This window comes from Zeus faber (genome assembly GCF_960531495.2).
Source record: "Zeus faber genome assembly, chromosome: 21".
NCBI classification, from domain to species: Eukaryota; Metazoa; Chordata; class Actinopteri; order Zeiformes; family Zeidae; genus Zeus; species Zeus faber.
In genome coordinates this window covers 15523296-15550925 of record NC_137208.1, presented here as the reverse complement: position 1 = coordinate 15550925, position 27630 = coordinate 15523296, and the positions used below count along the sequence as shown (strand labels likewise).

Here is a 27630-nt window from a genome sequence, read left to right as displayed (position 1 = left end):
GGACACCTTACACACACACGCGCACGCACGCACGCACGCACGCACGCACACACACACACACACACACACATGCGGTGCCATCACACTCACATGCACACACCACCACATCTGCTTGAAGTGCACCCCAGCACCCTCCTGGTTGCAATCTTCTCCTTCCTCCCTCATTTACTGCCATGGCTATGACTCTGAAGAGGCCATGTGACCAATTGTAGTTTTCCTGGATCTAATTAACTGTTTTTTATGTTGTCGTCCAATGTTTATATTTTCCTGTAAATGTTGTTTGGTTCTGCGTTTAATTGTCTCACCCGTGGTGAATCTCCCCCTCTAGTGATCAGTTGTTTATAGACCCAAACATGATGAATAGTTCTCCAAAGAGGGGGGGGGGGGGTGGATGGTGGTACTGTATAACCAAAAAACTGTGCTCTTGTCACCCTACAGGTCGTCCACAGGACAGAGTTATCGCCGCAGTTCTTGGTGATTTAAGAATGAGTAAAGGGTTGCATTGCAGGTTGAGAACTTGAACTCCACTTGCAGACTAACTCTGTCCTGGGTGCAATGACATACTGTAGGAATACTACGTGTCGTATGCCCAGCATGCTGACAGCACAGGATAAAAAAAATAATCAATAAACAAACAAAGCAAAACAAAACAAAACAAAACAAAAAACAAACAAACCAAAAAAATCTGTAAAGTTCGTATATTATTTACATCGATTCATTACAACAGGTACAGCGATGGTGCACTCTGGTCTGATACCAAGGTATGAGCCGTGACATGCGGTCCTGTCTCATCTTTATAGGGAGGGAATTAGGGGTGCAGGAGTTCACATTCGAAGGATTGCTGAGCATGGTTGAGAGAGTACAGGTCAGGGTACCGGTGGCTTCCTTCTGGGAATACGGGGCTTCATTATAGCACATGATGGAAAGCCAGGGATAGGGTGTTAGGCTGGCTGACATGGATTGGGATTTTAGTTTTAGGTGTGTGAGGGTTTTTTTTTTTTTTGTTTTTTTTTGAACGTCTGCACCAATTAACTGGATGCCACCTGCAGTGAAACAAGAAGAAGAAGAAGAAGAAGAAGAAGAAGAAGAAGAAGAAGAAGAAGAAGAAGAAGAAGCAGGAGAAGAAGAAGAAGAAAAAGAAGAAGAAGCAGGAGAAGAAGAGAAGAAGAAGAAGCAGGAGAAGAAGAAGAAGAAGAAGAAGAAGAAGAAGAAGAAGAAGAAGAAGAAGAAGAAGAAGCAGGAGAAGAAGAAGAAGAAGAAAAAGAAGAAGAAGAAGAAGAAGAAGAAGAAGCAGGAGAAGAAGAAGAAGAAAAAGAAGAAGAAGCAGGAGAAGAAGAAGGAGAAGAAGAGGCAGGAGAAGCAGGAGGAGAAGAAGAAGAAGAAGAAGCAGGAGATGGAGAAGAAGAAGAAGCAGAAGAAGAAGAAGAGGAAGAGGAAGCAGGAGATGGAGAAGAAGAAGAAGAAGAAGAAGAGGAAGAGGAAGCAGGAGATGGAGAAGAAGAAGAAGCAGAAGAAGAAGAAGAGGAGGAAGAGGAAGCGGGAGATGGAGAGGCGGGGGAGGGGAAGGATTTCCGAGTTTGACGTGAACGCAGCAACACACGGCCCTGTTACATCCGGTCCAGCAGGGGGCGCTGGTGACGACGGCAACACGAACGACCAGAGGAGACGGAGAGGGCGCAGCGATGGCGGTAGATTTGACTCCCCGCTTCAGAAGACTCAACAGCCAAACGAGCAGTTTTCGTGAAACGAGTCAACCTGGTCAGTGTTACACATTTCAAACTTTAAACCAATACATCGAATTACAAAATGTATGTGTGGTTCGATAAATCTGGGTAAGAGTGGCGACGCGTCTCCGGCAACCAGCACTGACGACTCCGTCTTGTCCCATGTGAACGAACGCCCTTGGGACCTGTTAACCAGTAAATAATAATAATAATAATAATAACAACAACGATCAATATAAATCATATGGTATTACAATAATAAGTAATTATATGTAATTAATAACGCAATATATTAAATAGACTTGGCGTTGACACGGCCGATAACTTCGCATTCTATAGCAATTTCTCTTTGCTTCGTTTCGTTTTGTACTGGAAATACTGATTTAGAGTTTAGAATCGCTCTCTCTATTTTTAATATCTCCGATCTTTCTTCTATTTTTAGTTCACTGACACTATAGTTGTACTACTTGGGTGTCAAATGGGATATAAATATAAATAAGATGTTTCCATACTACTGATTCTCAACCTTTTTCACATCAAGGATACACATTTGGCCTGGGCCCCAAATCAGCGAATATTTCTTCTGTTAGATATGAGTGAGTCCAAGCGTCCATACCGAATCTATACCGTAGTTCGAGGATAACAATGAAACTCTGATCAAAACAGTCGTTATTCTACGTGCTGTGATGGTGCCGCAGTCCTGTAAACTGTAATAATGGGAAAGTTTTACTAACGGTGCTCCTGCTTCACCCTGTGGAACCTCCTGCAGGACCCCTAAGGGGTCCCCGGAGCCCACCGTGAGAATTACTGTTCTAGACTGTTGATCCAATTTGGTCAAAATCATAAGCCATTTTTTTTTGTTGTTTTTTTTTTAATTGAACGCTCGTTTATTTGTATGGTATGTTTGGACCCATTAAAAATGAAGATATTTGCTAATATTGAACATCTGTTCTAAACCAGCAACCATCTGTCATTCATACTCATGGCACGGAACCCTCATTTTTATTTATTTTTTTTACTTATCATCAGGATTGTCTGGACCCTTCCGTGCCACACACCTATGGCGTAACATCATCCAGGCCCTCCGGGCTCAAGTGGAGGTGCGCCGGCGCCGGAGGCACCTACGCGTTCACGCCGACTGCTTCACCGGTTCGGATGCGGTGGACGCTGTGCTCAGTTATTTGATGCAAAATGTCGTGTTTTGCACCAGCGAAGTCTCTCGACTCAAAGCCACGCGGCTCTGCCAGGCACTGATGGAGGCAAAAGTGTTCGAGCCGGTGGGCACTAAACTTTTCCGCGGCGACAAAGAGGTGACCTTTGAGGATAGCAGCTGCGGTCTGTACAGGTTCCTAGAGTGCAAACATTTGGCCCTCTCTGCTGCAAAGCACTGCAGCCTTGACACCGAAAACGTGCCTCCAGAAGAGCTTGAGACAAAAAGGAGGAAGGGCTCCAGGTTGGTATTTTTACGATGCCCGTTTCCTTTGTCATGTCCAAGGTGGTGTGAAGGACGTAGGCCTGAGTGTATTTTGCCCGTTTGTGAAGACTGTTGCTTCATTGTCCTCAGGCTGAGTGAGCTGAGGACCATTTCCAACCCCCTGGCAGTAGGATCATCAGACAGGAGAGTGGAAAGGCTGCTGAGGACCGTTAATCTGCGTCCCTCGCTCTCTACAGCTCTAGACACCCCCCACTCCTCTTCCTCTTTCCTCTCCAAAGCAGGTCAGACTGACTATATATGTCATTTATATATCAAATGAATATTCTACGTTGGATGGCAAAGAAACTAATTTGTGACCCACTGTAGCAAAACCTGCATTGTCGCATATTTATATGAAGCAGCCAAATAAGTAGTGTTCTAGATTCGTGTTCCTTTATGGTTTTATTTTATCGCTCAACGAATTTTCAAAGCAGAGTTTGACTTATAAATAGCAGATGAATGTTAAATCGTGGAGTTAAATATTCTCGTTAGGTTGCATGGGAAAACACAGTTCACTTGCCGAGATGCAAAAGCCGATCGATGGTTTCCTTTAAAGCGACCGTCCAGGTGGAGATCATTCCTCCATAATCCATGTGATGTGAAGTCACAATGTGACACTGTTTTGATAGAGTTCAAATTTTAAATCGTACTACTTTTACACACACACACACACACACACACACACACACACACACACACACACACAGAGACATCATTGTGGAGGGGGCGTATACCACTGAAGAAGTCACTTCCGTAACTTAACACACTTAACTAACTAGATAAATAAAGTGAAATAAAATAAATAAATGAATCATAATTATAACAAGATTTATAATTACAGTAGTCATTATGACAGGTATAGCAGTAAAAACAGGAATAGTACAGGAGATAGACATACTAACAGGGTAATGCAAGCACAATATTATTCCTTTACATATTGTTACAGTGCACTCAGCCTTTCTGGTGGTTTACCTACACCATTAGTGGTTTATAGATACACACAGAAGCTCTACACACCCACCAGGGCCAGCGAACACAGCCAACAGCGCCAGGGAGCACCCAAGACCCCCACAGAACATAGCAGCTTCAAGCCTGATCAGCATTTATCAAAACGTAGTATTTATTTTCCTGAGATTAAACATAATCTTTTCTGAGGGTAAGTATGATGAAAGCTCTCTAAGCCACAAAGATACATCAGGAGGTTCCCCACTTTTCCAGCGAATGGCTCTACATTTATTTGCTGCAATTAGGGCTAGCCTGATAAAGCGAACATTGCACCTCATATTGACTGGTAAAACTGAGATGTCGCCCAGAAGTGCCAGTCTCTGGTTAGTTGGGATCGCCACCCCCATAATTATTTTTATGGTATCCAAGATAGACCTCCAGTATTGCTCCAGACATCTACACGTCCAGAACATAAGAAAAAGAGTCCCTGTTTCAGACCTACATCTAGGACAATATTCTGAGTAACTGCTACTAATCTTATGGGGGCGTTGAGGTGTTTGTGTCGACTGTTATAGGAGAATGATTGAGTTGTCACAAATCTGCTTCCATTCAGAGTCCCCGAAAGCATAGCCAATGACCATTTCCCATTTAGCCTTTACATTAAGAACTTTACTTTCTGTAAGGCTCATGAGTCTGTTAAAGGCAAAGGATAGAAAACTTTTAGAGTTATGTTTTTCCTGCATTATGATATCCATCTGGAGTTCCTCTAACGGGACAAGTTTCCCACCCTGCTGCACTCTAATATAATCTCAGAGACTGTTCAATTTGTTTCCACGCTGGAGGGTGTTCCAAGTCTTTAATCCATGTCCAAATAGCTCTGTATTGAGCAGCCAGATAGAATAAATGAAAGGCAGGTAGGTTTAGCCCTCCTGGCTCAGTGGGACAACATAGGGTTTAAAGCTTGACTCTAGGAACTTAATCCTCCACAGGCATCTTGAAATCGGTCTATCCAATTTTTTTAAGGAAGGCTTTCGGGATTCGTGTTGGGAGTGCTTGAAAAAGATAAAGGAATTTGGGTAGGCTATTCATTTTTATACAAATTATTCGTCCGATTAGGGATAAAGGTAAAGACTTCCACCTTTCCAGATCTACTTCCACTTTTTTAAACAGGGGGTCATAGTTGAGGAAGAAGATTTGGTCTGGCTTATAGGATTAACAATGGAAGGGATGTTTTCCCTTGGTAATACTCTGATTTGAGAGGCATTATTACATTTTTTTTTTGTGTTTACTTTGTCTCCTGAGATACAGCTATATTCATCCAATAGGGAGCACAGGGCAGGGAGAAATGACACCACATTGGTCAAGTACAACATAATATCATCAGCATATAGCGAGATGACGTGCTTTTCCTGTTTCACCATAACACCCTCTATAAAACGGTGTGTTCATTAGCAATGGTGAGAGGTTCAATTGCCAATGAGAAGAGAAGCGGAGACAAGGGACCACCCCACTGTGTATCACGTGACAATGGGAAAAGAGAAGAGATATTGGCATTTGTTCGAATTATAGCTGTTGGATTGAGATAGAGCATCTGTATCATTCGTATTAAATTTGTAAATTTTTGTAAAACGGCAAAAAGAAAGGACCATTCTAAACGATCAAATGCCTTTTCAGCATCCAGTGAAAGGGCCATAACAGTGGTATTGATTTTTTTGGCACAGTGAATATATGTTGAGGAGTGCATGCTCTCAAGTGCATGCTTAAACGTATCCATCAGTGGTGTAATCAGATTTGATGCAAATGCTTTGTAGAAGTCCATAGGAAACCCATCTGGCCCTGGCGATTTTCCTCCCTAAAGCTTTCCTATTGCACCTAGAACTTCCTGTTTAGTAATGTCAGCCTCTAGACTGTCCCGTGCCTCCGCAGTCAACTCCGGCGTGGTGAGTCCCGCCAAGAAGTTATTCATTTTATGAGTATCTACACCCTGAGAGGAGTAAGTTTAGGATTATGAACTACAGTGACACCATCTTTGATCTGAACTGAGGGGATACATCTTGAGCTGTCCTCATTTTGGATCTGCCAGGCTAGTAATTTACCACTTTTATCCCCGTGTTCATAATACTTTTGTTTAGTTCTGGCCATTGCATTTTCAATCACTCGAGTGGTTAGCACGTCATACTCAATCCTGTTGTCGTTTAGCAAGTCAAATGTCGTCTCGTTTTGCGTTTGAAAATGCTCCTTTTCAAGATTCTTAATCTCTGATTCAAGTGTTTTGGCCTTTAACAAATATTGCTTTTTTTCCCATGATGCATAACTTATAGTCTCACCACTTGAAAAAGCCCTTAAGGATTCCCACACAGCAGTTGGTGAGGCAGTCCCTTCCTTAATGCCAAGAAAACTGTCAATGTTGTTTTTTGATAACTTTAACATAATCTGTGTCATTGAGCAGGTGCATGGGGAATCGCCATAGCCTGACTACTAGCGATGTTCTTCTGAGCCATCAACAGCATAAGAGGAGCATGGTCTGAATGAGTTATAGGTAGATATTCACATGAGGATATGAGGTGGACTATTTCAGCGTGAGCAAGAAATATATCAATTCTGGAATAGCTTTTATGACCATGTGAGTAAAAAGAATACTCGCGCAACAATTTATGTCTTTCCCTCCAGGCATCTACAAGTTTGAAATGAAACATTTCTTTATGGAGTGCCTCAGCCGCTTGGGTTAGGATTCTGGGATTAGAAGATGACCGATATCTCCCTATAATAAGCTTATTAGAAGGACACGCAAGTGTGAAAAACAGACTTTGGAAAAATTCAGGGCAGTCATAATTCGGGCCATAAATATTAACTAGTGTAGTAGATTCACCTGCTATGGCACCTTTAAGGGTCAAGTATTTCCCCTGTTTGTCTTTAAAGTTATCCACATGCAAAGGGACATTTTTACTTATTTATGTGGCAACTCCCCTAGATTGGGATGTAAACGATGAATAGAAGATCTGCCCCTGCCATTGACGTGTCAGTTTGGCATGTTCAGCATCTGTTAGATGTGTCTCCTGTAGTAGAGCTATGTCTATTTGATGATTTTTCAGAAAGTTAAGTACCTTTTTAGGTTTGGACAGATTGTTGAAGCCATTAGTGTTCCATGTCAAATACCTAAGCGCTACAGTTGTCATTTCCTGTAACTATTTTTCCCATGAGGTAATATAAGATCCAATAAAACCAGTCAGGATATCTAGCCCAGGCCACTGCTTTATCTAAGCCATTCATTTCTATGTCCTGTACCATTGTTGTAGGCAAATATAAAAGTAGAAGGAAAATAAATAAGGAACAAACAAAAAAAAAAAAAAAAAAAAAAAAAAGTCTAACCAAACCCTGCATGCCCCCCTTTTTACTCCACATCCTCCCCAACTGGGGAAGTGCCAAAACCTTAGTCTTATTGACGCTTTTTTAAATGCAACTGTAACCCAACCTGCTACATTATTAAATGGTCCCAGTCCTCCTTAAAAACTGAAATAGTCTATTAGCCTCATCCACTTGTCATTTAGCCAAGTTTATAATAAAAATGTACACTCAGTTGAAGCGAAAACACAATTTAAATGTTTTATGAAGTAGGACAATTCCCTAAAATAACATCTAGGGAGGATATTCCGGCTACTCTCCTGGTGTGAGAAACCTGGAACATCAAACACACACAAACAGAATAGATAAGGGAACCACCTCAGGATATTTTCAATTCTTATTAGTGCTATATGTAGGTTATATCAGACATATACTGTTAACAACCAACCAACCAGTTTACAATTACGTTAAATAACTGGATACTACTCTACTCTGCAACAAGGCAACCCTTTACTATATCAAGCTGTTGATTATAGTTTATCAGACTGTCTTTGTCTAAATATTTGCATCTAGACAGGTTAACTGAACTATTTAGCAGCCTGCATATATCAATGAACGATCCCTCTAAGTGCAGTATTACTAAGCTGTGTGCACGGGGCACCCCTTGTGTGTATCAAGGGCACCTCAGCAACATTTTCTTTTCCAGTGTTGCTCAACTAGGTAGCAATGAAAGATGGTTGGAAACCATGTTGATCTAAAGAGATAACCAGAGAAAGGAAAATATATACCAACTTGGATATACCAACTTAGAGTAAACTGGTGCCTGCGCACGGTAACCATTTTGTTCTACCACAGAAGATTATTTTGCAGCATATGGTAAGAGTCTATATGTATGTTATAGCTCCTAAGCATCCCTCCAAACACATATTTGTAAACACCCGCCAGTAGACTACTTACATTAGGGATCCACGATGTAAATAATGAACAGTTCCAAACAGTGTCCAAGAAAAGAAGAAGCGGTCGACCAGGCTCGTCTAAACCGACATGAGAATGAAACTAAAACGGAATACAAAACAGTGCTCCTTCTTGCAAGACAACAGGGATCCCATTTGAAGAGTTAAGTTAACACACACACACAAAAATCCTCGGGCGATAAAAAATGTTTAAACAGCAAAACCGTGCTATTTGGCTTGTTAGTCTTGCAGCACGTTCGGGTGATATTTCTTCAGGTAGTTTTCAGCAGCTTGTGGTGTTGTAACGGTGCACCTTCCTCCCTCTAAATCCGTAGTAAAGGTGGTCGGATGCAGCAATCTGAAAGTAATGTCCTTTTCTTTGAGTTTCCTTTTCATTGGAGCAAAGGCTTTCCTCTTTTTGTACAGGGTTGTAGACATGACTCTGAAACTCATGATAGTGAAATTGCCATATTGAAGTGAGCTTTTGTTCCGGGCTGCATCGATGATCTTGAGGGTGTCGGGGGCACTGAGGAGCCGGATCACAATGGCACGGGGCCCGGAGCCGTCTGCTGGGCGCTGCGTCAGCGACCTGTGCGCCTGTTCCACTTCGAAAGTTTCCCCTTCTAAATCGAGTATCTTAGGTAGCCATTCCTGTATGAATGCCACTGTATTCTTCCCCTCCACTCCTTCTGGAAAGCCAACGAGCCTCAGATTTTGTCCACGGGCTCTGTTCTCTTGGTCGTCCGGTTGTTCTTTCAGCTCTCTAATTTCGCCCTCTGCAGTTTTTTTTGTCGTCGTCAAACTCCTGCTGCATGGCGGCTTAGGAGTCGTCAAACTCACGCTGTTTCCCCTCGATGCACTTGACTCGGTGACCAATTGCTTTGTTGTCCCTGGCGAAATTCTCAATCGTTTCAGACAATTTAGATGAACGTCCCTCAGTCGTGGTCCCAATCCTCTGTATTCCTTTCTCCATCTCAGATACGAACCATTGTGGAGGTTTCTCACTGGATTCGCCGCCATTGTGGCTAGTTTTAGCATTTGACGGGGGTACTTGCCCACTTTTCTCGTTCTTAGTTGTTGCATCTTCATTCTTAATAATAATAATCCCGTTTTCAGTGTTATCACTTAGTGAGGCAAGGGTGGCATAAAATGATTTCAGTTAAGAATCAGTAAAAGGCTTATTTTAGCGAGCTATTGAGGGGAGGTTGGCGCCACACATCCATTCTCTATGACTCCATAACTGGAAGTCTCAAAGTAAAAATTAAATTCAGTCAATACCCTAAAAGTATTGAATTACTATGATGGTATATTCTAAGTTTTAACCCCTCAGTTTATCCCTTTCTTCCCATGTACGCCCCACGCCTGTCCCCCCTCAGTGGTGGACGCTGTGTGGAAGCAGCAAACTCTGCTCCAGCTGCTGCAGATCGTGGATATTCCCGTCCTGGACTGCATCCTAACCTCCCCAGCCAGAGCCCCGCCCCAGGCCAGCAGCGTCCCCCTGGGCGCCCACCACCAGGATCTGGTCTTCTCCAACACCTGCCTGGACCGAGAGCTGCACCAGACCCTCAACCTCCCCCAGTACATCCTCTGCCTGACACGTCTCACTTTTGAAATGTGTTTGAATGTATTTAAATTGCAGTTAAAATGCTTTGGGTCATGACACGCAGCTACTGTTGACTTTTGACAACAGCTCCCACACAAATCAAACACCGTCATCAAGACTCTGTGCCGGTCTAGGTGAAACCTCTGTGTTTTTGGCAGAGTTTTTCTTCCCTTTTAACTTTGAGGCTGTTAGACCTTCAATTCTGTCTGTCTGTACAAGTACTGCAGTAAGGGTCTTTGTAACATTCAATCCGCATCACTTCCTGCAGTATGATTATTCTGCCAGTGTACTATCCAGTTTGCATTGTTTAATCGCTTTTACGCTCAAGAACGAACCCCGGTGTATCACATTCCCTTCCTCCTCAGGCTGGACGATTGGCTGTCGGCTGCAGCGGACTGCCTGGAGCTGTTCCCAGACCAGCTGATTGTGGCTGCAGGAGAGCAGCTGGGCCAGCAGGGTGCTTTGGAAGAGGGGCAGGCTGAGGGCGTGGCCACCCAAAAGAGGCTGCTGTTTGACATCTTGGCCAAGCACTATGCCATACAGGAGAAGGCTCCACTGCTTTCGGGACGCTACTTGGACATACATGCTGCAATAATGGATCTACTGGGTGAGGCTCGCCGCCATGAACGGGTCTTGACTGGAGATGCACCAGTCGACCGGCCATCAATCTGTTTGGTTTTTTTTTCCTCCATCAGTCAAGTTTATTTACATAGCCCTTAATCATAATACAGTCTCAAAGGGCTTCACAAACCTGAGAAGCGAACACAAACAAGTATTTAAAAAAATTATATTCGAGCAGAATCGAAAGCTAATGTAAATTGAACAAACTTTTTAAGCTACGATTTGAAATTGTAAGTGAATGTAATGCAGTTTAAGCCATACAACTTCAAGCCATACAAGTCCACTCAGCGCTACGGAACGCAGCACGTGTCGTTGCCCGCCAGCAACGTCACTGGGGGGGGTGCTGAGGCAGACACCGTAGAGCGGCGGACAATGCTCATTCACTTGCCTGCACAAAGAGGATGTATTTGGACGTATGTGTGCAACATTTTTATACTGCACACTGCATACTAACACTGCACAAAAGTCATTTTAGTGTCACTGTGCTGTCATCCAGTACTGTCCGCACCCCCAACACCCCTCTAGTGACCTTACAGCGCTCCATGCACACAAGCTGCATTGGAATCATTTCTCAAAACAAGTCAGACCATCGTGTTTTTTGCTTTAAATCTTGAAATTGTACAATACACTAGGATTGGTAAATTCAGAGAACTAATTTCTCCCAGAGGGATTAATAAAGTATACAAAAATTGAACGCAAAAACAGCTGCAGATGCTAAATGTATGTAGCATCTTTGTTTTGCTCGTTGTGCTTAATATGCAGTTGTTGCATCTAATTTCACATGGCTACATGTGAAATTAAGTTGAAGTTCAGTTGGGCCTGTCATGTAGTCATTCATGCATTCTTTTTTTTTTTGTCTGTTGATTAAAAAAAAAAAAGAAAAAAGAAAATGGGTATTGGAATCGGTCGATTTTCTAAAAAATATAATAATAATGGGAATCGGGCATGACAAATCATGATTGGTGCATCCATAGTCTTGATATTAATGGTTGCCTCCAGCAACCAGATTTGGCCCATTGCCGACCATCTTAGGCAGCCTGGATGCCCTCGTCATCAACTACGTTTCATGTGTAAAAACGATATACCTTTCTGTCTGTTTAGAAACTGAGAATGCCATAATCAGACTTATATATATTTTAACGTAGTGGCAATTTTGCCTACCACACGCCACCCAAGTGGCGTTTCAGGGACATCCGGCAGAGAGACACAGACGAAGGGGTAGAAAACACACAAGTTCATTCGCAAGGTGTGAATACCTGTGTCCACCTGCTCTGGGGCTTGATAGAACAAGCGCCAGAGCAGATGGACACGGGTAATGACAGGGCTCCTCTCCCCTGCGTGTGTGTGGGGATGGGGGTTTTACTTGTTGCTTGTTAGACCAACCGACGAGGAACAGGTATGCAGCCACTCTAATCCTGGGTCCCCATTGACCTAGATCCAGGTCAGGTAAGCATACCATCCCCGCACCACAGTAGTTTTACTAAGTTCGAACTGTATAACAATTTAAAAAAAATTCTGTTAATTAATACGTTTTTCCCTTTTGTGATTTCACTCTCTTGGTATTGACATCTAACTATAAAGGAAGGAATGTCTGTCCGTCTGTATGTCCTTTGATTATCTCGACAACCATTTATCCGATCTACTTCAGACTTGCCGGGTGTATCGCTGGGAACCCAAGGATGTTCAGTGTCGAATTTGCAATTTGGATACGCGACACTTGCAATATTAATATACTTGAAATAAATAGCGAACAACGAGCAATCGAGGGGTGGGGCTTCAGCGCTCAGAGTCACAAAGATTGTGTCTGACTGCAGCCAGCATCTCATCTTCCATTGTGTAAAACAGGACTGACACTTTGTTTGACCGTGCCACTATAAAGTTAGGAATCTCTGTTCTCTCTCTGAATGTGCTTCGATTATCTCGACAACCGTTTATCCGCTCTACTTCACACTTGGCGGGTGTATTGCTGGGGACCCAAGGACGTGCAGTGTCGAATTTGGTGCAATTTGGACACGTGTAATATTAGACTTTGAATAAACAAGTGAACAGCAAGCCGCTCGGCGGGGGCTTCAGGGCTCTGCTGCTCAGCTCTGTGCTACAGCGGCATGGGGCTTCAGGGTGGCAATTGAGTCACTTATGTCCTCAGTGCAGCCCCAATATGTAGTCAGAGCCAAAAGCACGACTTGGGTGTGTTTTTTTTGTTTTGTTTTTTTTGTGGAAACTTTACATACGCGTGAACTCAGACAAACCTGCGGAGGGGGGAGACGTTGGGGGAATAATAATGAAATGTGTATAGTTATGTAATTAGATGTATTGTGTGATGGAAAGTCATTTTTAAAGTTTTGCTCCTAAACTCCCACTCACTTGTCTTTTCAGATGCAGGGAAGGTGGAGGAGGCAATGAGGGCATCTCAGCTTTGTCTCCGCCTGCTGGAGACGAGTGTCAGGGACGAGCTCCGCAGACTCTTGGCCTTCATGGCGACGGCAGCTCAGCCAAGTGCCTGCCGTCTGCACAAACAGGTAGCTGACAATTGGAACCAGCAGGCAACCATACCTTGTACCACAAGCCCTCTTACAGTGTAAGACTGGTCTAGTTTGTTTGATGGATACATGAGCTCTCTGTTTTGGACGGCGAGAGAAAATGCAGATGATCAAGGCTTTGAATGATGTGTGTTATATAAGACAATAGCCTTTTTGTATCTTACGTAGCTTTTTAAAATACATTGTCTTGGGTTTTAATGACTCATTTAAAGCTCAAAATGAAGAGACTGCTCTTTAACTGTAATACTGTATCGTCAACAAGACCAGAGTATTGTGGTGTGCATTATAGCACTGTAACATTTTATCTGTAACGGGAGTGTGTCTGTTAAATCATTGTATGAGGGAAACGCCAGGGGATATGATTGGGGGGCATTATCCTGTGAATGACACCTAACCAATGGCAGACAACCTCTCATCGGTATAAAACCCTCTTCAGCAGAAGCAAGGACAGGCTGATCAGCATCACAGTTTTGAAGTGCGTTTCTGCAGAATAAATATCTTTAATACTCTCAGTTTGTTTTCTTGTAGCGAACAGGTTAACCTCACCGACCACGCAGTGAGCATTCTCCAACGGGACCGATTGGTGTGCTTTTTCACAGATCGATAACAGGGTCTTGGTCATCCGGACCTTTCAGAAGGCCATTGTCCAGAACCACGAACTTACCCGATCCCAGAGCGAGGCCCTGGTGCTGTTCCTCATGGATCACCACACTCAGCTCTTCAAGGTGCAGCACTTCTGTTTTTCTATCAATGGTTTGTTCTTGTGAAATTTGCGTTTCACAAAGACGTACTTTGGTTTGACTGGTATGTTTGCCCACTTTTAGAAAGCCGTACCATGTGTTAATAACTCAGTCGAAGCAGACAGCAGAGTGAGCTGTCTAAACTTCCTGTTACATGTATTATGTTGTATGCAACTGAGAATTTACAAAGTTTGTTTAGTACAGGCTGTGGAAAGCCCAATGTTCTCTTGTACACACTTGTTCGCAGACTCCCGCTTCCCTGATCGAAGTTGTAAGGAAGACTCTGAGGAATATGCAGCAGGGCAAAGACCCCGACACCATTACCAGTAAGTCAGCGGCGACATCATCAGAACAACACACAGAATGACTCAACCTTTCCCACTCCAGCACTGAATCTTGTGACGTGTGTAATGAATCATACAAGACATGCAACCAACGCACCCACCCCCCTTTATCCCTGTGCTGTGTCCTGCAGCGTTCACCTTCTGCCAGCAGGTGACAGCACAGCAGTATGAGGACCAGCGGGACGCCAGCACCCTGGAGAGCCTCAAGCAGCTGCTCCAGCATATCTCGCTCGGCGACAGGCTGCCCGCCAAGGAGCGTAGGCGGCTGCTCAAGGAGTTCCAGAAGCACCATCCCATGGTCTTCCTCCAGCACTTCTCCAGCACTTTTTAAGAGAACACCACACATATAAGATAAGACAACACTTTACATATCCCGGAAATATCCAGTGGTTTGAATGCGTGAGGGCAATTGAACCCAAGCCTGGTGCTTGTTTTTCCAATTTGAATACAAAGTCATTGTTTCACATTATTGAAAGCATGACGGGCGCTTTGAAGCTCATTTGAAATGGTACATTTATTTTCTTATCCTTTTATTCTTCCAGTCTGGACTAGATCAATTGAGAAATTAATTCAGTTTTATATCCAGCAATGTTTGCATGGTGCTGTTTGCTAAAATGTTTTAATTGATAAATATGATCTGATGGTGAATATAGAATATATTTTTATGCTGGTTTAAATATGGTCACCTGCTGTAGGTACATGAGTGATGAACACTTCTATCGGGTCTTTATTGTGTATAATTCGTAGCTGAGAACGTTGGTTCAGCGAATACATATCGATGTCATATCATCATATCAATCCACACATTTGGAATGTTGGGTATATGTGTTTGTATCAAAGATTATTATTTTCCTGTTTCCAACAAATGTCATTTTTGTGGTTCTGACCTAGAGAGGGCAAGAATTTGCACACTAGTCTGAAAATGTGGCATTAACTGGACATTGGAACATTGGAAGTTCTGGAAATATTCTCTTGCTCTTATAGGTCGTTGAATTTAAACTGCTCAGCTTTTGTAAACTACTAATTGGTTTCAGAATTTGATGTTGTTTACTTGTCAGATAAAATAGTAACTGTATATGAAACGAATTATATGAAAACACTGGACTATTTTTAACACTTACCATATGGGGATATCTTATTTTTAAATCGAGCACTGCTGTTTGAACTATTAAAATTAATCTTGATTTGAGATGGGGAATTAAGTATTTAATTTTTTAAGGCTAAACTTTGCTGGATTTGACCTATATGTAATTTAATTGTCTGCATTTATTGTATTTCAAATGACTGTTTAACACCATAGGTTTGGTGAAATGTTTTATTTTCTTATTCTAATTGATGTGACCTAGGAATTTAAGGATTAACGCTTGAAAATAATGGTTTCTAAAAGTAATTCAGGTTATGTTTATCACCATTTTAGTTTAAATGTGTGCTTTGCTGTGGAACTGCAAAAAAGGTTAATTTGCTTCTTTTTTTTTTTTTTTTTGTTTGTTTTATCGCTTTTTATTTCTTAATTTCACCCCTCGGCCTGACGCTAATATCCCGCCTTGGTTTTCGTTTCACTTTTTTTCTTTTATCGCTCTGAATAGTTGTGTTAGGATGCACTTTATGATCGTTGTACCAGCCATGACAAACTCAAATTCAAAACCACTAAATAAAAGCCTCTGTATTCAATTTGTATTTTTTTTTTATTGCATTTTGCGCTTGTTGTACAATTTTAGTTAGGATCGGTTATCAAGTAATTACAATAATGATTATTTATATAGTTGAAATATAATAATGAATAATGCTCAGTATATATTTTCAATTGAAATAACCTGCAGTGGATATTGTTTTAGGGAGCGCGTACGCGGTCTCGTTGGATGAAACGTCGTCACTGACTCACGTGACTCGCGTGGTTTAGAACACAAAACAAAAACCCACCCCGGAAGTAAGTCCGCTTCCTAATGCTAAGCTGCTAAGCTAACGTGCGCTGGTAGACATGGAGGCTGTTTTCCACAGCCGCCGCTGACAGCTGGATCACCTGAAAGTCTGCTTGGAGCCGGAGCAACACCGAGATCACAGTTGATACGAAGGTAAGGCGGCGGCGGCGGGGGTTGAGAGAGTGTCCGCTTTGACAACGCTGCTGGCGAAAGCAAAGCGCGTCGCTTGATCAGACGTTGGTGCCGTTAGCTTGTTAGCTTAGCACACCTGGCTAACGGTTAGCGGACGTGCTTGCGTTGTGGGTCCGGACGATTGGCGCAGCAGCAGCAGCAGCGTCGGCGGCGCCCGGTAAATGGATCGTTCACAGGTGCGAAGTGTTCTGCGGTCAGTTCGAAGTGTTGTAAAAAATAAAATAAAAAAATAAAGCCAACTGTGTTAGCAGACTCCGCTGCGGTCACAGGTGGATTTGAAACGAACAGTAGTTGAGCTGAGGTTTAGCTGTTTAAACGCAGGGATTGCGGGTGTTTTTACAACTCATGCCGTCCTACGCACTTCCCTACGTGGTGTTATAGAATTAACAGCTAACAATGATCAATACTTAATCTGAATAGTATTTTATTTGTAGCTTTATTGTATGTTGGCTTTTTTTTTTAAAAATTCTTACCAATATGCTCTGCCACTGCGATTTCTCTCCGGGGATTAAAATATCGATCTATCTATCTATCCCTCTATCTATCTATCTATCCCTCTATCTATCTATCATCCCTCTATCTATCCCTCTATCTATCAATCCCTCTATCTATCTATCCCTCTATCTATCTATCTATCAATCTATCTATCATCCCTCTATCTATCCTCTATCTATCTATCCCTCTATCTATCTATCCCTCTATCTATCTATCCCTCTATCTATCTATCTATCCCTCTATCTATCCCTCTATCTATCCATCCATCTATCTATCTATCTCTCTATCTATATATCTATCTATCTAGCAGGTTAAAAAGAAGCACGTAGGAGGTAATTGAGGGAGGGAAAGATGCAAACCTCCATGAAGTTGTCATCGCACTTTCGGGACCAGATAAACGGGCAGACCATGGCGTGGTGTCAAAGCAGGATCAGAGAGTTCCCCGTTTGATGTGGCTGACGCTGATTCATGCGGGCGACTTGCGCTCGAGTGACGGAAGTTTTGTGCTTTAACAACCCGTGGCTGTCTGTCTTCATGGCAGGCTCCTGTAAGCGCGCGCGGCGTTCGCCTAAAACAAGGTGAACGATTCGATGTTTTCCCAAGAACCATGGCTCAGTCGCTCCTGACGTGTGTGAAGTGAACGTGGCGTCTGCATTTGATGTGCATATTTCATTCTGTCGCTCGGTTCTCCGGCGTAGTACTCCGCTTTGGCTGATTTTAGGTTGGTTTCTCGTGGAGACTAGAGAATACTGGCAGATGTATCGATTTGTGCAGTTTTTCTTCTTTGTAGATTAGCGAGCTGACGGAGGCAGGCACTGTACATTTTTATTGGACGCTTGCTTGTCAAGCTAGAAAGTTGCAGGATGCCCCCTACCATAAGCTCTTTACTGGGCTTATGGAAACATGCACGGTTATATTCCTTGGTCTCAATGTATACGTTTCTTTGTCTCTCCCGCGCTCTCTCACTCTCAGCAGCTGCCGGTTCAGCCCCCATTATGGAGTCCATGCTGAACAAGCTCAAAAGTACCGTCACCAAGGTGACCGCCGATGTCACCAGTGCTGTCATGGGCAACCCGGTGACTCGGGAGTTCGAGGTGGGCCGACACATAGCGAGTGGTGGGCCTGGCATGTGCTGGAGGATCTACAATGGCACCAAGAAGTCCACTAAACAGGTGTGTGTGTGTGTGTTAGACTAGTGAGCAGCAAGGTTTTTAACCTGCTTTTAAAAGTGTTGAGTGTGGGGGCCTCTCTCAGGTTCTCGGGCAGGGTGTTTTCATTTACTTGGGGCATAGATACAGAAGGCAGCCTCCCCTGCTTTAGAGTTGGTACGAGGGATGGTTAAAAGACCACTGCCTGTGGGCCTGAGAGTTCTTGCTGGTTCGTGTGTAATGAGCATTTATTTTACATACTGCGGTGCAAGGCCATTAAATCAAACATTATACCTTCCTTGTCGCTGGCACATCATTGTTTCACTACAGAGAGGGAGGGGCTAAGGTGTTTTTAAAGCGTCTCAGAGCAATCAGGGAGGTGTGGCCAGAATCCTGGGTAGGGCTAGTATATTGGCTAACCGTACGGGGGCAACACTCACAATATTTTACATCAGAAATCTTAGTTAATGTCGCTTTAGAGAGCTATTGCATTGACTATGCATGTGCTGCTTATAAGTTCACTAAAACATCCATGTGTTGACTATCTACAATTTATTATATAAAAAAAAAATAAAAAATGCAAATTCTGGTGCTTTGGCCCTTCTATTCCCAGGAGGTCGCAGTGTTTGTGTTCGATAAGAAGATGATCGACAAGTACCAGAAGTTTGACAAGGACCAGATCATCGACTCACTGAAAAAGGGGGTGCAGCAGCTCACCAGACTGCGGCATCCCCGCTTGCTGACTGTGCAGCATCCCCTCGAAGAGTCACGGTTAGTGGAAGTGCTAAGGCGCGCGCGGCAATTTTCATGTGCGAGTGCATGCCGAACCCAATCAGGATCAAAGCACACTGGCCACTGAATAAATTATAGTCCTTGGATTCTCGCCTGCTCTCGCCCCCTCCCTTGGCTCATGTCGACTTTCTCTCTCTCTCTCTTTCTCTCTTCTGATGCTTTACTCACATTTTCCCTCCGGTCTGTCCTCAACATCACAGAGCAGTTGGTTCAAATTGAACTAATGTATTATTTGCACGTTCTCCCCTCAGGGACTGCCTCGCGTTCTGCACAGAGCCGGTGTTTGCCAGTTTATCCAACGTGCTGGGCCAGTGGGACAACCTTCCCAGCCCCGTGCCCACGGACATAAAGGAATACAAGCTGTACGACGTGGAGACCAAGTACGGCCTGCTGCAGGTGAGGGTTTAGGCCACAAGACGCATGGTGACGTGGCCAATCAAAGTGGCCCCCGCTCAACACAACACAGGATCAACGCGTGTTTTCTTGCTTCTGATTTGATCGATATTCTCCATCTTCAATCCCCCCCCTCCCCCGTCTCTCCCCCCTAACCTTAGATCTCAGAGGGCCTGTCCTTCCTCCACAGTGGAGTGAAAATGGTCCATGGCAACCTGTGCACAGCGAACATCATTCTCAATAAGAGCGGCGCGTGGAAGATCATGGGGTTCGACTTCAGCATCTCCTCCCTCAACCCCTCGGATGCGCAGGTAACGCTTTTTCCAGCAGGCCGTCCATGAAGATCGTTGGTGAAGTCAAAAGGAATGGCAAACTCTCTGGTCATATGCAATGCATCCAAAATGCTTTTATAATTTTATATATTAACCGGGGATATAATAAAATGATCGAAATGTTAAAACTTAAAGTGTGAATTTAAAAAAGTTGTTCTAATGTAGTAGTTATTAGCTTTTTTTCTTGTAGTTATGAGGTACCGATATCTAGTTGTGTACTCGTTGTGATTCTTTCATCATGGGTAGTAGTTTAAAAAATATCCCTTTTTTTTTTTTTGCCAATTCCCACATTTTTTCCCTGTAGGTTTTGAGGAAAGTCGCTGCAAAATCAAGCATTTTTGGTCGCCACAATCACAAAAAACAGCTGAAATCTTGGAGGGACTGATCAATTATCATTAGAGAACAGTCATGTATTTGAGTTTACAGCTCAAAAATCATGTTCTACTTCACTGTACCTCTTTTTAATATCACCTCTGCAGCGTTTGGATATTGCCGGCATCGGTTCTCCAGTCTGTGTCCGTAACCTGGCCCCTCTTTGTCTTCCCTCCCCCTCTTCAGCCCAAGTACACGTGTAAGGAGTGGGAGCCCAACCTCCCCCCGCTGTGCCTGCCCAACCCCGAGTACCTGGCCCCCGAATACATTCTGTCCGTCAGCTGCGACTCCGCCTCCGACATGTACTCGCTGGGCGTGGTCATGCACGCCGTCTTCAACGAGGGAAAGTCTGTGTTCCAGGTCAACAAGCACGACATCTTCAAGAGCTTCAGCCGGCAGCTGGACCAGGTGAGCGAGGGGGTGAGCGAGGGAGGCTTTCGGGTGGCGGGGTGGCTTGTCCTTTTTTTTTTTTTTGCAGGGTATCTCCAGGAATGTCTTAAATTCAGCTTTATAAATATTAGGCCTCAAAAGGCATTTGATAGTCTTCAATTTTGATTTATGAGGTTAACTTCAACAAACATTTCATGTGATTTTATTTATCCGTATCTTTCTTTTTTGTCAAACTTGGTCAAGTTCCTCTGCATCAAAGTCAACATTTCTGATGTTCTAAATCCTAATTCTTAACACAGTCCTACTTTCCTTCGTACTTGTCTTCGAGCTTATCTCCTCGAGATGAACCCAACTCACTTTCTACCTACCTGTCTTACTTATCTGAGAGGAAAAAGTGCGGATTTATCCCAGTTCCTTTACCTCTTACCCCGTGATCTGACCTAAAGGGAACTGTTCTAATATGTTTCATCATGGATTCATCGAATTCATAACCTACCCTATTTCTGTTTAATGCTCATCCGGTACCCTGTACCAAATATACAGTTACTTACCTGCAGTAATTTATTGAATCGGTCTTACATTTAGTTTAAATTTGTCCCAAGAAGTTGTCGAGAAGTAGCCAACGTCACTTTTCACTCTGCAGTTAAGCAACATCAGTCCCGCGCTGTTGAACAAGATCCCGGAGGAGGTGCGCGACCACGTCAAGATGCTGCTCAGCATCACCCCCAATGTCCGGCCCGACGCCGACCAGATGACCAAGGTCTGCACTCCGCGCTCCTCCGATGACGCGCCACGTCATCGTTATGTCACGCGCTCGCAACCCCGGGACTCAACCCGTCTTGCTGGTTCTTTTTGCGTTCTTTTTGATCCAGATCCCTTTCTTTGACGATGTGGGCGCTGTCACCCTGCAATACTTTGACTCGCTGTTCCAGAGGGACAACCTGCAGAAATCCCAGTTCTATAAAGGCCTGCCCAAAGTCCTGCCCAAGCTGCCCAAGGTAACTGCCTCCATTTGGCCCGAGACCAGGGCTCGATCCATAATACAATAGCGATAAACTGGTTGGGAATGATGCAGTCACCAATACTTTTAGTTCAATATCTTTTAAGCAAAAAGAACAATACATATATGAAACAGTCATATGCATATAAAATGGCTATGACAAAATGAGGTGTTTAAAAAAATATAAGTAAAGACCATTAACTGCTGTGGGAACAGATGTAGAAAGAAAAAAATTGAACATATTTCATATTAAAAAAAAAACAACTCTCAACTGCAAACAAAAAATGGTAATGCCACTCAACATAACTCTGAGGCCATTTTTCCAAAATGTTATTCATTTTTTCATAACTTGTGGTGAAATTGAGAAATTCAAAGAGAACTCCTCAGTGCTTTATTGAACAGAATTTCTCCAATCTACCAACTACCAATATCCAAACTGCTTACGTAACTGACACCTTGGGCCAAAATGAGTTTTATAGTCAGTATATTTTACAACTTTCTTTATTTGTAAGCGAAAACGTTAATGAGTTTGGCGCAAAAAGGTGCAAGTGCACAGAGCTGGGGTGCTCATGCCCTCCCTGCTCCTCTTTCCAGAGAGTGGTGGTCTATCGCATCCTACCTGCACTGATGTCGGAGTTCGTCAACCCCGACATGGTGCCCTTCGTGCTTCCCAACGTGCTGCTGATCGCGGAGGAGTGCACCAAGGAGGAGTACGTGCGCCTCATCCTGCCCGACCTCACGCCCGTCTTTAAGCAGCAGGAGCCCGTACAGGTAGCCACAAACACACACACACACCTGAGACCTGCTTTTCCCTGATGAGGCGTTGAATGCCTCATCAGGGCTTGCTAGTACAGCACAAAGCAGCATTACAGTTTTAGGATCAAGGTGACAATGGTGTGGGGGTTGTCGCGGCAACCCTGATCCTTGGCTCAGGGGACAGGGGGGGTGGTCTTGTCAGATGGACGGCGTGCTTGCAAGAATCTGCTGTGTCAAATAACCATGAGCAAGACACGGAAGTCAATCTACACTGGTTAATGTGGTGTGTTTTCTGGCAGATGGCCGCCGGAAAAAAATTAAATACTCAAAAAGCTGCATTTGTTAATTTCTGATGTAAAACGGCATTCCTTGCTCCTCTCTGGTTCTCTCTATCACACATATTTTCATCGCACGAGCAAAACAAATCAATCATCCAGGTTTAACGAGCGCGACACACTTTTCCAGATGCAGCGGAGGATTTATTTGAGATAAGTTGCACTTCTCCACAGCAGGGACTGAAAGACGACCCTTGACAAACAATCATGGATTAATGCACAACATAAAAGCTAACAACGTCACCAGGGGTTGGCGCCGTGGCGCGTGGGGACCTACGCAAAGTCACGCACCTCTGAGATTTTGGGACTCAATATTTATGAAATATTCATGACAATATTTATTTATGCGCAATATTTTAACTTTTTCCCGTCCTCTGTGACGGAATGAGCCGGGTGTTACGGAGCAGCTCAAGTCTGGTGCAGATATGTACAATGACACGCATGTGAAATGACTAAATAATACTAAAATTCTTATATCTAACAACCGACACAAAATTATTAAGTTTGATATATTTTATTGGCGTCATCACTTTAGCAACATACCAGCTGTTTCATTTTGCCTTACCTCTTTCTCACTCCGTTTTTTTTTTTTTTCCCCTCCCCCCCCGCGCCGATATCCGTTCTCGTCCACCGTTGTTCATCTGAACGCAGCGTTAGTTATTGAGCGTCAATAAACATTTAGTTTCCGTCTCGGCATCAAGAACCTCCCGTTTTCTACGCGCGGCCATGTTTGTTTTGTCGTTCTTCCGGAAGCCTCCGTCTTCTTCTGCTACTACTTCCTACTCCTCTGGGCATTTTTTTCTGGACTGCCCCCCCATCGTTCCGGTGAGTACTACTACTTCCTGGCTGGGTATTCTTTTTTTTTTTTTTCCCCGAAAGGCCCAGCGCCCCGCAAAGACGCCTGTTGATACTATAACAAGACCACCGATTGTTCAGTTCGTATCGATGAGACAAAATCTTAATCGATTCAATTCGCAGTTAATCGATAGTCGATTAATGGACTAATTTTTCTTTCTATTTTCCTCCTCTGCCTCCTCAGGCTAGCAATATGGTGAGTGGTCTCTGCTGAGAGTGTCTACTAAATTATTTTTGTTTGTATTATTTTGTACAAGTTAGAACACCAGATATATAAACCCTGTGTAATCCAAGCCTCCCTCCACGTATTCACTAGTGCACTGTTAATTAGTCCTGTGTGTTGTGTTTCCTGCCTGCGTCACCCCTGGCCGTGCAGATCCTGCTGATCTTCCTGCAGAAGATGGACCTGCTGCTGACCAAGACGCCAGCAGAAGACATCAAGAACTCCGTTCTGCCGATGGTCTACCGGTCCCTGGAGGCCCCCTCCATACAGATCCAGGTACTGGGTGCAGAACCCGGGGAATTGCATTTATTTAGGCCCCAGGAACTTATTGAGGCGTGCTGTGCCGTGACAAATGTAGTTATTTTTTTAACCTTAACTTTGCGGGTAGGAGAATGACAAAATGAAGTGCAGACCACAGCGTAATAAAATGGGGAAAAAACCTTTAATGTTAATGACACTGTCTATTGTATTGCCTGTCGTTTTGAAATAGTTGTGTAAATACTTCATGTCTCACGTTTAATAATCTTGTTATCTCTGCCCTGCCAGGAGCTTTGCCTGAACATCATCCCAACATTTGCCAACCTGATCGACTACCCCTCCATGAAGAACTCCCTCATCCCCCGCATCAAATCAGCCTGCCTACAGACCTCCTCACTGGCAGTCAGTTACCCATTTGACTCTGACTCATTTGTCACATTTCCCGCCTCTCTACCCTTATACAAACTCCCCTTACATCTGCAGTGGATCTTTGTTTTTGTGTCATTCATGAACCTACATTCCCATTTAAATGATTATTTTTATGGGAAACCTTTACTACCAGTCTGCCTTTAGTCTCATTCTCAAGATTGTCGTGTGCCTGCAAACGGTGCCACTATGGTGTTCAGCTTGACTTGTCTTCACGCCGGCCTGTGTTGTTGTTCAGGTGCGGGTGAACTCACTGGTGTGTCTTGGGAAGATTCTGGAATACCTCGACAAGTGGTTCGTCATCGACGACGTCCTGCCCTTCCTGCAGCAGATCCCCTCTAGAGAACCGGCCGTACTCATGGGCATTCTGGGTAAGCAACGGGCAAACTGCCGTTCCCCAACCTCAGCCGTTGATGTGATCACGTGATCAATAGCTTTTTGCCCTCTCCCCCCTCCCCAGGAATCTACAAGTGCACCTTCTCCCATAAGAAACTGGGCATCCCCAAAGAACACCTCGCCACCAAGATCCTCCCGCACCTCGTCTCCGTGAGCATAGACAACAACCTCAATCTCAACCAGGTACGCCCCGGCGCGACCAACCTCCGCGCTCCTCGTCTCGGCGTCTACTCTCCTCCCGTTGACCGGTTCTATGTTCTCTGCGGCAGTTCAACTCCTTCATGGCGGTGATCCGTGAGATGCTGAGTCGCATGGAGGCGGAGCACAAGACCAAGTTGGAGCAGCTGCACGTCATGCAGGAGCAACAGAGGTGACGGGTCGAATTAAATTCACTGCGTACTGAAACGGGCGCGATTTTGGGTAATGACAGCGGTGTGTTGAACCGGGGTTCCTATCCATTCACTGATTTCTGTCCACGCTTTGCCGACAGGAGCTTGAACATCTCCGGCCACGGCAACCATTCGGAGGAGAGCAAGAGCACACCCGGCTCTGGCAACCAGGTAAAGTCGTGAATTCGGCAGCAACCGGGAGCAAAGTGTAGAACTCGTGGCAAGAGTTTGGTTTTTACTCTTCAGCTGGTGAGTGCCGATCGGTGTTAGTTGATGTCTCCCGCTCATGTTTGCGTTTTCCGCTTTCAGATCGATGACATCTTCGGTGGCACGGGGGTAAATGGGAAAGAAAACGGACCTTCGGCGCAAGCTCCCCAACCCAACAGAGTACGGCGTAATCCGCACACGTTAAACCGGTTTTCTAAATGTCTGAAGGTGTTGGGTTTACTTTAGTTCGGTTGATTGTTTAGTTATTGGTTGAGTTTGCTTTTCCTTATGCAGATGTCACTGACGCTGGAGGAGAAGCAGCGTTTGGCTAAGGAGCAGGAGCAGGCGGCCAAACTGAGGAACCAGCAGCCCTTAGCCCCGCAGAGTGTCAAACCAGCCCCAGCCAGCAAGCAGGTGAGACACGCGTATACACACACACACACACACACACACACACACACACACACACTTCCTCATCACCTATAGTTCTTAATTTCTCCTTCTTCTTTGTGGCAGGCAAAGGATCTGACCAGCTGCCTTCTCAACAACATGACCTCTCTGAACAGCCTGTCTCTGGCCAACTCACCCCGGCCGGGCCCCGTCCACGGCTCCACCATCTCTGCCTTCCCCTCCCCCGCGCCCAGCCCCATGATGGGCTCCATGGGCGCCACCGTCTCCAACGGCTTCAGCCCCGCCATGGGTTACCAGGCGGCCGGGCTGGGGATGAGGCCTCCAGGCCCCGGCCTCTACGGGGGCATGGCGACCACCACCAGCACCCCGAACTTCGGCGCCCTCGCCCAAAGCCAAGGACCCCGCGGGCAAGCCGGCAAGGCTCCTGACTTGTCGGCCCTGGACAATCTCTTCACCTCCAACAAGCCCAAAGTCTCGCTTAACCAAATGGGTCCCGTCCCTGGAACCAACACCCCCTGGCTGAACCAGTTTAGTTCAGCTCAGACCACTCAGACTGCCCAGGGTGTGCCACTGGGCATGGGAGGGGCCCCCAGTGGGTTTGGGATGCAGGCCAACCCTTTTTTCAGCCCACAGAACTTTTCTCAGCCCTCCCCGGCCCCTAATATGAACCAAACTGGTCTTAAACAGAGCGCCTCTGTCAACAATGATCTCAAAGACTTATTTGGATAGATCCAAACGACAAGACGCTGGATATCAGCCTTGAATTCCGACAGTGAAGGACCATGTGTTTGAATGTGATAATTATTCATTCTGTTTGAGGGTGCTGGATTTTTTTATTTTTTATTTTTATTTTTTTCCCGAACCTGATTTGAATCGCTGTTCTCACACTCATCCTGTTGAACTGGCTCTTTGGCCTCACTTATTACCTTTGAAAAGTAATTCCACAACAATTTAACTGGATGGAAAAGGGTTGTGTTGGATTAGTCTAATTCTGTATTTGTGTTCTTAACAACACTGGGATTTTCCTACTGTTTTGTACTCGAGTGTTACTGTTGACATTCATTCAATTTGCCCACAAGGTTATGTGTTGAAATGCATGATCAGAAATATACTCGCCCGTCTTGGACTTTCTGGGTCGGGATTGGCGCTTGATTGTTACAGACATTTGTGTATATCAGTTAAATTGCTTCATTTTAATTTGAATACTTTTCTGGGTGAGTCACCTGATAAGTTAAGATACGCCATACGTCTAAAATGCTGAGAGCATTGGCTGACAAACGAAGCATCCATTGCGTTGTTGGAGCAGGAAGTGTAGCCCTGGCGACTCTCAACTCACTCGTTCACGGTCTGAACGGCGGCGGATGTAAGCCCCGTTGAGCGCCGTTTCCACGGAGACACATTTTGCCACCACAGCTCTGTTAGTGGAATCCGATTGGACTGATAATCACACTTGCACTTCGTACCACATCATCTCTTATCCATTCACATGCAGGTTAACAAGGGGTGGTCTTAAGGGTTCTGCTGGTTTTTTGTTTTTTTTTGAGGGGGGCGGTTGTTTTTTTTTTTTTTGTTTTTTTGTTTTTTAAATGCGGTTGTATACGTACAGTGTAGCTGTGTCCTCATGAAGTTTTGAGCTAGACACGTATCACTTGGTTAGGCTTGTGTGCCTTACACGGGTGCATCATTTTACGCCGAAGCAGAGTTCTGTAGATGAAACTGGAGTTCAATTTTTCTTTATTTCTGATTTGTATATCTGATTTGTCTGTCTGTCCTATCGCCATGGAAATCTGTTGTTTTGTCGCCGCGTGTTACTGAACTGACCAAAAACACAAGGAATTATGACTTTTTTTTTTTTTTTTTTAAGCTTCTTTATCACAGTGATTCCCGATAACATCCGGTGACCAATGTTACTTTGAATTCCAAGACACCAGACAATTGATCTATTAAGTTGAGCACTTTTCAGCTTGAGGTGGGGACCTTTGCTGTTGATATTGTGAAAAATAATATAAAGTAATTTAGCTGTGGACCACTCTGCGAGGGTGTTCTTATGTTTTA

The 27630-nt window shown here is 44.3% G+C and overlaps 2 protein-coding genes across 2 annotated transcripts; both read left to right on the top strand.

The window, feature by feature from the left end:
• Nucleotides 1–1664: 1664 nt before the first annotated feature.
• depdc4 (DEP domain containing 4) lies at nt 1665–15938 on the top strand. Its single transcript, XM_080022049.1, has 9 exons — nt 1665–1758; nt 2754–3177; nt 3289–3440; nt 9815–10016; nt 10407–10648; nt 13039–13181; nt 13802–13927; nt 14190–14268; nt 14418–15938. Exons 1-9 carry the CDS (start codon nt 1683–1685, stop codon nt 14615–14617), a joined length of 1644 nt encoding a protein of 547 aa, XP_079878175.1. The 5' UTR covers nt 1665–1682; the 3' UTR covers nt 14618–15938.
• Nucleotides 15939–17887: 1949 nt separating this feature from the next.
• Nucleotides 17888–26304, top strand: scyl2 (SCY1 like pseudokinase 2; the record flags this gene model as incomplete). Its single annotated transcript, XM_080022106.1, has 18 exons — nt 17888–18064; nt 18654–18811; nt 19084–19228; nt 19387–19536; nt 20116–20337; nt 20963–21079; nt 21192–21317; nt 21914–22090; nt 23450–23461; nt 23642–23764; nt 24035–24148; nt 24411–24543; nt 24633–24751; nt 24838–24938; nt 25059–25128; nt 25267–25344; nt 25459–25578; nt 25681–26304. The coding sequence occupies 18 exons, from the start codon at nt 17888–17890 to the stop codon at nt 26302–26304; spliced, it is 2766 nt and encodes a 921-aa protein (XP_079878232.1).
• Nucleotides 26305–27630: the final 1326 nt, after the last annotated feature.

What these genes read in the sequence shown, in the direction of transcription:
- depdc4 (XM_080022049.1), top strand. Translation starts at nt 1,683, where the DNA reads ATGGCGGTAGATTTGACTCCCCGCTTCAGAAGACTCAACAGCCAAACG. An exon ending in CTCTTTCCTCTCCAAAGCAG is followed by an intron (nt 3,441 to 9,814) that starts GTCAGACTGACT and finishes GTCCCCCCTCAG; the next exon opens with TGGTGGACGCTGTGTGGAAG. An exon ending in CCTGCCGTCTGCACAAACAG is followed by an intron (nt 13,182 to 13,801) that starts GTAGCTGACAAT and finishes GCTTTTTCACAG; the next exon opens with ATCGATAACAGGGTCTTGGT.